Source organism: Xiphophorus maculatus, chromosome 4, assembly GCF_002775205.1.
Source record: "Xiphophorus maculatus strain JP 163 A chromosome 4, X_maculatus-5.0-male, whole genome shotgun sequence".
Lineage (NCBI taxonomy): Eukaryota > Metazoa > Chordata > Actinopteri > Cyprinodontiformes > Poeciliidae > Xiphophorus > Xiphophorus maculatus.
In genome coordinates this window covers 32,194,191-32,205,357 of record NC_036446.1, presented here as the reverse complement: position 1 = coordinate 32,205,357, position 11,167 = coordinate 32,194,191, and the positions used below count along the sequence as shown (strand labels likewise).

General features: G+C 41.9%; 1 protein-coding gene across 1 annotated transcript in view; it reads right to left on the bottom strand.

Moving 5' to 3' along the window:
* Positions 1 to 134: 134 nt before the first annotated feature.
* LOC102233331 (neural-cadherin-like) overlaps positions 135 to 11,167 on the bottom strand; it is a 322,632-nt gene continuing 311,599 nt past the window's right edge. The window contains exons 36-37 of the mRNA XM_023332302.1: positions 7,342 to 7,496; positions 135 to 4,884 (exon numbers count right to left, since the gene is read on the bottom strand). Of these exons, the coding sequence (XP_023188070.1) occupies positions 4,276 to 4,884; positions 7,342 to 7,496 (764 nt within the window). The 3' untranslated portion in view covers positions 135 to 4,275. The remainder of the gene's footprint in view (positions 4,885 to 7,341; positions 7,497 to 11,167) is intronic.

Here is an 11,167-nt window from a genome sequence, read left to right as displayed (position 1 = left end):
CATGAAGACCGACGAAGGAAAGAAAACTCTGCTGTGGCTGAGCTGCTGGTGGATCCGACAACACTTCGCTCGTTACTGGAAGATTCTGTTGCTGTCACACATTTGACCTGGCAACTTGGCGGTGGTCATTTTGTAGGAACCTATAAAACCATGAGGTTAGGATGTATTTTGTCATTTTTGTGCAGCAGGGAATTTTTTTTTTTTAATTAAACGCAGAAAAATGTGCTGTTTAAAAATGACATTTTTAAGAATATGATGATTTTTCACCAGCAAAGCTAACAGGATGCAGTCAGAAACATAACATCTTTTTACAAGTTGGCTAAATCAGTCGTAGTTGGGCAGAACGTTACCAGATTGAACCAAAGTGCTTCTAGAATGACTCAGCATGTGTTGAATATACATCAACAGGTACTGGTGGCGTATATACCAAACATTTTTGGTCTAGAAGGGGTTTAAGTTCTTAAAATTCTTTAATTTCACATTTCATTCCTAGAACTAGTTGCTGTAATCCATCCATCCATGTCCTCCTCTTATCTCAGGTCAGATTTGGGGTCGAGGTGTTTAAGATGTGTCCCTGTGTTGACCAGTTGACAACACAAGCTTATTATTTTGTTATAGACTTAGCAAGAGATTGAACTGTGTGTCATTAAATTTATACTTTTTATATCAGCAAGTGGCCATTTTGAACCTTCAATGATCTTTAATACCTTTGGCTAAAAACTATAAAGAACAAACTGTTTTCAAATATAGATATAAAAACAAATGGAGATTTTATTAGTTTTACAAATTTTAATGGAATATTTGCACTGCATTTTCACAACAGAATGAAAAGGTGTAATTTTTTTCTTGTCAAAGCTAGGCTGATTTTTTAAACCTAATTATTCTGTAATATTAATACTCTATAGAAGTGTATAGATCCGCTCTGTGAAAATATTTTATGTTTTTAACACCTAAAAATAGAAATAAATGATATATTCTTTAAAAATGTCAACAACAATCTTATATTAGCTATTTAACATAAATTCCAATATATATATATATTTTAAATCATGTAACATTTTATGTTCTAACATAGCCACAAACTGGTGCTGCTTTACATAATATTAGTTTTGAAATTCTGCTGGATTCAAACTTTAACTTTCAGTTTCAGTTCAAGTGGCATCTATTGATCTGGTAAGTGAATTTTGTGATTATGAATTTACTATTTAAAAAAAAATCCGATTTCTATTTTGAGCTACATTTAAAACTTTCCACAGAATAAATGTATTTTATTCAGTGTTAAATTAACACATTGATTCTGCTAACATCTGACACTACACACTAGCATCAGGTAAATTCAACACTGATGTGATGTGTGTTACATTTAAACTATTGGTAGTGTTGTTTCCACTCCATCATGGTGTTTAACTCCACATGAAGTTACTGGAAAATTCTGTTTAGGGTTTGATTAAAGCTGCAGTATGTAACTTTTATTAAAATATTGTATTACATATTTGTTGAAACTGTGGTGGTATGGTATGAGATACTCTGCCTTTTGCCAGTTCTCCCAGTGATATCTAGAAACAGCCAATCAGAGCCTGGAGGAGGGACTTATCGCTGTCAATCATGCTCATACACGCACCACTCACCAATCTCTGCTACGCTGCTGCTTCTCCCTGTCAGCAGAGCCTGGTGTGAATGCTAATGCTAGTTAGCCACTGATGACAATTTTCCTGTGATAAGTTGTGTATCTGCCATTAGCACATTAGAAAAATTACTAAATTGATTGACAGCGCTAAGCCCCTCCTCCTGGCTCTGATTGGTTGTGCAGCAGACTGTTGAAGCCACTCAGGGAGGAGGTGGAGGAGGTGGAGGACACTGATCTTTTCACAGATTCTCTGTCTCATACTAAACTGTCACGACTTGGTGACAGGTTTAACAAATATCTACAAGACATATTTTATAAAACTTACATAACATTTCCAAATTTATTGTGCGCACGGTTGGGTTGTGTTGGTATGAATTTGCTTTATTGTGCATTTCTTTATAATTGCGATATAAAGTTGATAACGTTTTGCTACAATTACTGCAAGGATGAACAACGTCTCTTCAAGCCAACCAGAGTGACCAGTCGTCCCAGTAGGCCTGCTTCCTGCTGGCCGCAGCAGAGGTCAGGCTGTTTGCTGTGTCACTGACTGTTGCTTCCTGCCTACATTTCCATCCACACCTCGTTCCTGTCATCACAGAGCCGAGCGCTCTCTGCCTCTCTGATCAAACCCTCCACCATGTAATCATCTCTCTTATCAAAAGGTGAGAGGAGCTGGGCCTTCCCACTCCCTGCACCCTGCTTCCTTTCTGACGCTTTATTTCTCCTCTTTGTTCTTTCCCAGATTAATGCTTCTCACTGGGTCAAAAGCATCAGGAGGAGGACTGTTTAGTGTAAGAAAAGGCGGCGGGGAAAACTCAGATCCGTCATCCCCTGGTGACGTGGGAAAGACGGTGCAGATATTTCTGTATGATTTCAATGCACAGGTGCTCCTGCTATGAATAATCCGTTTAAATCTTCTCCTATCCGCTCCTCCATTTATTTGAATTTCTGGAGCTGTCACCTTGGGAAGCCGCTCTGCGTAGTTTGTATTCCGCTGAGCGGCCTCCTGTTTAAACAGTCTGTAGCAGCTGCCACATTTGGTATGCCTGTGGAGGGACGCGGGCTGAGTGTCCCCCCGCCCCCCATCCCGGCCCGCGGGCCACTCGTCCACTCTTTGTTAGAGATCTGTTTGAATTTTCGTGCGGCCCCTGCCGGCCCCCCTTGGGTGAGCTACAATGAGCGGTGGCGGCGGCGGAGCGGATGAGAATAGGAAATGAAATGACGACGCGGGCGCGGTGCTAAGTAGAGACGGCTTGATGTCTTACAACCCACAGAGTGCTGGAGCTCAAAACACTTCACCAATACTGAAGTACTCAACTGAGCTAAGAGCAAAAAAAATACAAAATAAAAAACAAAAAAAGTCCAACTCTTGGCACCAGGGGGCGTATTACCTGCGGGAACCTTTTCTTAGGGGCCACTCCATGGGGGCCAGCAGGTCCAACCTGATCAGCAGGGCAGGAAGTTCATCCAGAAGGTTCTGGTAGGAACTTTTAACTGTGAGAGTTTTGTTTTGTCAAGCCAACAGTTTTTTCAGTGTAAACTCATCAACAGCTACAAATTTCTGTCAACCTGAGCTCCATATTTCAATATATTAAACAAATCCTGTAATTTTTAAAATAAATCTGTCTTGTGTGTGTGTGTGTGTGTGTGTGTGTGTATTCTTTTTGACCATCAACCAGTCTGGAAACTACAGATGAAAATAAGTGTGTTTTACTAAACTCATGTTAATTAATATGAACTGTCTGTTAATAAATCAATTCAAATTCAAAATTTTTCATTAAATTTTAGACAGGAGACGCTGTTGGTGTAAGTGTGTTTGTGGTGAATGCTACTTTAAGTAACATCTTTTATGATTTATTTATTAAAAATCCAACTACTACAACACTTATGTGACTGAAGTTATTTTAATTCTGGGCAACTCTCTCCCCTGTAGATAATCCATCCTGTCAACATCTCAGTATGTAAGTTATAAAGATAGAAAGCTGAAAATCTGACTTTGTGGCTTTAGAAACTCTCTCTTGCTCTCTGTGACTGAGGAATTGGTCAACACTCCGGTTGAGTTTCAGCCGCCATGAGAAAACAGGCCAGTAAAGGCTGGAAGGATCCAGGAAAAGTATTTCCAGAGGAAAAACTGCCCTGGTCTCATCGTCGAAACGCGTCTTCAGGTTTTCCCCTCATAAAAACTTTAAACGAAACTTCAGAAACTGTGTGGAGCCAAGTGGCAGAACATAATACAGTATATATTAAAACAAAACCAAAAAAAAACACAAGGCTCTATCTCTGTATGAGAAACTGATGATGTTATAGTGCAGTGTGCAACACATGTCCCTTATTTACACGGCTCTCATTCAGCAGCAACAAGATACAAAATACATTTTCACTGGTGCTGATTTGAAATAAAAACGGCCTCAGAAGGTCTGGACTCTGCAGAGTGACGTCCGAGTGTTCAGGACGCTCTGAAGCCTTAATCTCACCTGGAGGTGAAGTCTGTTCTCAGAAAGCAGTCGCCTGCTGCAGGGCCACAGCAACCCGGACAGCGGATTATGGGACAGACTGTCAGTCACTCACACTCCGCTCCCTCACCGCCAACCGTCTGAAAGGTTTATAAGGTGTTCTGTTATTAGCGTCCCATCATGGCGTCCCGTCGCTCAGAGGTCGCTGGCCTCGGCTCGCTCGTACAGAGCTCTCAGTTTCTCAAAGCGAGGGCCCCACTCCCCCAGCGTCTCCTCCCGCCGAGCCTCCCCAGCCCCTTCCCCTGTGCTCCCCCCGTCCAGCCCCGCCGAACTGAAGGAGCTGAGGGAGCCGGCGGGCGACCCCCCGCCCTCGGTGGAGAACACCTGCAGGGAGTCGAAGGGCCCCGTGTCCGGGTGCTGGTCGGCGTCACGGATGATCTCACACAGGTAGCGGGCCAGGTCCTGGCTGGAGAAGGAGAGGGAGCGCCGCGCCAGCTGGGAGGGGCGCGCCTGGCCCTGGGCGGGGGGCCGGGCGGGGGGCACGTCCCTCCGGAGGCTGGCGGTGGTGGTGGCCGTGGAGGACGTGGAGGCGGCCGAGGGAGGCAGGGTGGTGGAGCTGGACGTCCGGCTGAGGGGGTCCAGCGGCGGGGCGGAGGCCAGGACAGGCGGAGCCTGGTGGAGCAGGTGGTGGTGCAGGTGGTGGGCAGGCGGCGGGTGGTGCAGCGCTCTGGAGCGGCAGTACTGGACCGACTGGGCGGGGCTTGGCTGAAGGGACTTCTGCAGCTCCGCCATGTCGTAGGCGTTCTGGAGACACAACATGTGAGGAGACGCCATCAGCGTAGCGTGGAACAGGAGAACGCAGGAAGAGGAGAGGAATAATTGAATAAATGACATTTTGAAAATGAATTTGCTTAACAGAAATGTCAACTTCTACAAAAAATTTTGAAGCTATGGTGAGGTATTTTTTCTTTTCTTTTTTTTTTAACTTTTTTGCCAAAATTGGTTTATTTTGCAAACTGCAAAATAAACCAATTTACTGTTCATTACTGTTCTGAGGGTGTTGTTTTGTACTTTTATGAAATGGCATGTTTTAGACTCTGTATACTCCAGTTAATAATTAATTGGTTACTAAATTAGTTGATTATTATTTCAATCGTCGATTAATCAGATTAATCATTTCAGCCATAGTGTAAACTCTTACCTGTAAAGGGGAATAGTTGAATAAATAAGCAGCAGACATGTTTCTTCCTCTGCTCCAGTTACTCAGGAGGAAGTTCTTTACCGTAGCTCACTAGCGCTAGACCCCCCGCTGGTTACATTTGGTTATTACCTCTCCTCAATCAAATTACATATTAACATGTATTTAACTCAATCTACTGGCAAGCACATTATAAATGGAAACAATAACATCCCAGTCTGTAATGCATACAGCATGCAGATTAGGCCAGAAAAGATTAAATGTGCCTCTGATTTATAATGAACACATTTGAATCCATCACAAATGCTTGCAGGGGAGAGGAGGCAGGAAAAAATCAAATGTGACAGAGAAATGAAAGGAGAGCCAGGCTCATTATGTTTACTGAGAACGTTCTGCCGGTTAAGTTTCCGTCTCCATTTATTCTCTGAGAGGTTTAAGGTTTCCTACGAGCGCTTTGACCCTGAGGATAAAAATATGAGCCGAGGCGATTCGGAGAGGAGATGGGACTGAGCCTGAGCTGCTGCTGCTCTGACATCCAGTAACCTGCAAGTCACTTCACAAATAATACGAGTCCATGAGAACTGTAAAAAAAAAAAAAAAAAAAAAAAGAAAGGAAAAAAAGGCACAGAGATGTAAAAAAAACCTGTGGGAGGAGAAGGATGAAAAGATGCTCATGCATGGAGGAGGAGTGGGAGGATTTGTAAAGCTGATTATGTGAAAAGTGGCAAGTGGCCTTTTTTTTTATTTAGGTTTTTTTCTCTCCTGAGATTAAAAACAGAGACCAGAGAATCGTGAGCAGCAACTGGACCTCACATCTGGACAAAAGCTTGTGAACATTTTTGCAGAGATTGTAAAAAAAAAAATTGCATTAAACATAAATGGATCTAAAATTATTTGAAAAAACAAGCACCACCCACCATTCAGCATCAGTGAATATAAAAATAAAGAAAAGTGCCTGCCTTAATGCCAAATTACATTAAACCCACAGCATTAATCATTGTGATTTTAATCCAAAATGTTCTAAATTACAATTAAAGGGATAGTTCAGTCTCCTTTCACTGGGGGTCTGTTGGGAAGTTTGGTAACACTTTATTTGGCGGTTGTGAATAAGACAATCATCACATGGTCATGAACATGAGTAAGTCTTCATGAATATTTGACTGTTGTCATAAAGTGTCATTCAGTAAATCATGACACTTTAATACAAAGTTGACATTATTGAAAATGTCTTCGTTATGACAACTTGACATTAACCAAAAAATCATGATCTGACATAAATTTGTTATAAAAGTGTATATCAAATATGACTTAAAAGAAATTTACTGTCTCTTTAAGAAACTCCTGCTCTTTCTTAAACATGGCTCCTCTATTAACCCTTTAAAAATGTTTTTAGCAGCATTTCACTGAGGTTGTAGAATGAGCTCAACAGATATGCAGATCCACCAGGTGTTTGCTAATTGCTGCTGGCTAGTCTGAAGGAGCTGAGTGGCTGATTGGCCCTAGCCTGACTGTGGCTAGGTCCAATCAGGCCCTAGCCACAGCTGAATGGTTGCCATGGAGGTTAAAGGATTTCTCAGACATGTATGAAAAAAGTTTGAGAAACATTTCTGATGAGGGAATAACATAATAACATGATGTAAAGCTCAAAAAGTCAATTTAGCATAAAGTGTGTGTGTGTGTGTGTGTGTGTGTGTGTGTGTGTGTACTGTATGGCGATGTGGTGATCACATATTTTTCTCCCATTTTTCTCTGATGGATATTACGCCGGCTCTAAGTACAGCTGAGTGCATGTGGGTTCCACTGGTGGTGGAGAGCGGAGATAAGGATTTCGCGTGGGCCTAATTAAAACACGGCGCACAATTTCTGTCCAAATTGAACTGACTTAATCCACTGCAAGGCTGGTAGCTTGCAAACACTGCCAGGGATGTAAAAATACACACATCTACAGCCTTTAAAATTAGAGTTCTGCTGCTAAAAGCATTTCCTCTTCACACAAGCAGGAGTTCCTGTTGGGGAGTGTGTTTGTGAGTGCCGGCCGTTCAGCGTTCCTCCGGTTCCTGTACCTGGTCCTCCTCGCCGCCTCCCTCCTCGTCGTAGTTGAGCACGTTCTCCCGGATGTCCTCCCAGCCGTCGTGGTGCGCCGACACGTGGTACACGCCCTCCTTCAGACCTTTGTAGCTCCGCCAGCGGGTGTAGAGGAAAATGCCCAGCAGCAGCACTGCAGTTGAGGCAAGAGAGCAGCGACAGCTCAGCACTGCAAATTCAAATTAAACGATAAAAAAAAAATAAAAAATTCTCCAGTCCATTGAGGGTGTGCCCCCGAAAGGGAGAAGCACTTTGATGGAACTGGCCTTGAGCATCATTTGGTGATAATGAGACCTAAAACTGGGCAGGTTTGGGGATTTAACTGGTGAAGATGTTTTAGAAATCAACACCAGGAATTCATTTTGTTGCTCATATCTTCTAAAATATTCCCAGGCTGTCAGGAAGTGGAATTTTTCCGTTCATTACAAACACACTTTCCACAGCAGAGATGTAAAAACCTATCTAGCGGCGGTGAGTTTGGCATGAGGAGCGCTCGTCTGGAGGAAAATTTGCAGCTACTTTTACTGTTCTTTAGTTTTACGTTTACCTTCACCTCCTCCGGAGGGAAACACCGTCTTCTAGAAGCTAAAGGTTTCTCGGTGCTCAACAATCTTTGTTTTTTAGTTATCAAATCCTTTTTTGCGCTCCGGGCTGGACAGAGGTGAGGGATGGAAACCAGAATAAGCCGCATGGCCCCAAGGTCATAAAAGCAACACATAAACACAGTGGATGTCTTCAGGACTTCTGAGCTGCAGAAAGAGATGGCAAAACTTTATTTAATTCACCGCAGCCACTGCTAAAACAAAGAGCAGCAAAATGACTTAAAATGATTAAAAATATTAATCACCACTATGGAAACTACCAAGCTGATTTAAATTTATTACGCAATTAATTGATTACTTGTTTATTGCATCAGGCTTAAGCAAAGGCATTCCACCAGTATTATATAGAGATTCATTACACACAGAGTAAGAAATTGCAAAGTTATAGATTTTGCTACTGTAATGACATGTCTTACTTGATAATGCGCCATAGATTTTGCACAAGGTTAAAGGTCAGGGGAGTTTACTGGCCAATCAGAAACAGGAACACCACGGATACTGAACCAAATCCTGCTGGAACATAAAACCATCATCTCCATCCAGCGTGACGTATCTGAGACATAATCATCAAAAATAACAATAAGCAAAGGTTTGGAATATATCACTCTATGAATGACGATCATAAATGATGTATGCGTTTCACTTTCTGAGATGACTGGCCAAAGAAATATCGCACTTGTTCGCACTATTCTAATTTTCTTCAGATGTACTAAAGTATGTGACTGATTGTAGAAAACGTTCCGGAATAGAGGAACAGCAGGCGGCAGAGACAGTCCTAATCTGAGTGGGATTAGAACTGGGCTGACAAAGGGAAGAGAAGGTCACCGGTGTTCTGACAGCACTGGTCAGAAAAAAGAAAAAAAAAAGATTGTAAAAGCAGATCATTGACATTGGAATATCTTTTTTTTTTTATTTCCTGACATAAATATTGTACGGCCTCCACACACATCCACAGTTCAACCAATCTGCATGTTTTTCTTACAATGACCTTTTAAAATGTCCAACAAATCTTGTTTAGCGTCAAACCTCTCACCTCTTGTCTTCCTATTTACCTCAAAACTCACCAGCCGTTGTGCATTATTAACCTCCTCTATACACACACACACACACGCACACACACGCACACACGCCCACACACACACACGCCCACACACACACACACACACACACACACACACACACACACACACACACACACACACACACACACACACACACACACACACGCACACACACACACCAACGGTTCTTCTTCTCCTTAATTCAGGTGTTTTCCTCACTATACTGCAGCAGAGTTTTGTGTGTTAGTATTTAATAATTTACCCTGGAATGTCATCAAGTAACTGAGTCATGCTCCACTGTATCTTCAAATTTGTTTGGACGACAACAATAAAAAAAAAAAAAAAAAAACCTCTCCATAGGAGAGAAGCATTTAATCACATTAGAGAGAAGCACCAATCCCAGACCGCAACTGATTTCAACTGGCAGCATTATAAACATCCTGGCTGCTCAAATCCCATTAATCTCAGATATCACCATGGAAATCTGTGATCTTAAACAACTCCAACACAGAATTTAAACATGCTCTCGTCCGCTTTCTCCCTCTCTTTCCACTGTTTTTCCTCTGTGTCACACCTGAAGCCCAGCAGCACCAAGGCGAAGGTACTCAGACTCACCGGCGGATTGATAACATCCCATTAAACAGGCCTTCCCCCTGACAACTGTGTAAGAGAGAATTCGCTCAGCCAGAAACCAGCTGCACTGCATGGGAGCAGAGATCAATACTCATTTACTGTCAGCTAGTCGCCTGCACCACAACTTCAGCGTCTGGCAGATTTATAAGAGCAAATTGTTTCATGAAGTTCACTGTTCATTTTTAGCGCCTGTGTGACTTTTAATGGCCAGCGAACCAAGGGAGGGAGACGGGATAAAGACAGGAAGACAGACTGTTGCTTTTGATGGTACGCGTTTGGGTCGCCATGACGCCAAAGAGGCAGTGAACCTGCAACAACAACCACACAGGTTCAAAGAGCTTCCTTAAAACACAGAAATGATTTGAAACTGAGCTGGGAAGGAGCCAGCATGGAGGCTTCTGTTACAGAATTAGACTCAGTGAATACAAATGTTTACTTTGTCTCCACATCATCCATTCTGACTTGTACCTACTTCACTTCCTAGTCAGCAAAAAACTATTGTGGAAATATGTTTTACTTATGAAATCCTGTGTAGAATAGTGGAGACGCTAAGATTGATGTGTTCATTATCTAAACTGGTTTGATGTAAAACAGCCATGGGTACAAAGCCACAGCTGCCCGCTTATAGCAAATATAACTACCACCCCCTCTCATAACATTTATAACTGCCTATTTTATTAGTCCAAATACCAAATATTCACTAAATATGCATTAATATGCGCAGTGGGAACCGTCTTAACTCTACTGCAGAAGTTAACTTCCTTATTTCCTCTCTTGAGCCAATGAGCAATAAGGGAAATGAATAGCGTTTATGGATTGGCTGCTTTGGAAACTCTAACCAATAGAATTGCTAAGTAGCTTTGCGTCTTGGTATTTCAACTTCCCAAGCTGAACCGACGTTATAATATTCTACATACACTCAAAGGAAAAAAAATGAAATTTTCCATGAATAATTTGGATTCACGTTCCACATAAAAATCCAAGAATGTTTATTTTCTTATTTAAAAAAGGAACTGAATTATTTGTCTTTCTAACATTGCATGAAGTTTAAATGAAAAATCTGCAGAATGTACCAATGTTTTTATCCGATTTACTGATTAATCGTCAAAAATAATCAATAGAATAATAACTCAAATAATCATGTGAGAGAGTTAGTTGCATCCCTACTCCAAACATGTCAAATGTGCTTATAGTTAGTTCAGGTAAAAGGAGCCTAACAACACAAACTTATAAAAGACTCTCTTAACAACACATGCAGATCAATATTTTTTTATTAGATCTAAATCTAAACAGCAACTTTCCACACAGGGGTTATTCCCTTACAACAATCTCTGACGTGGGCTCTGATGTAGCCCTGTGTTCTATGACCAAGTTCCACATTTTCTTTGTTAACATGAACAAGACATGCAGTCGAGGATGGATTTGTGTCCATAATTCACATTTGAGAAGAAATGAAACCGTCGGTTGATGACAGAGATGAAGGAGAGGAGCAGCGAGCGATGCAGCAG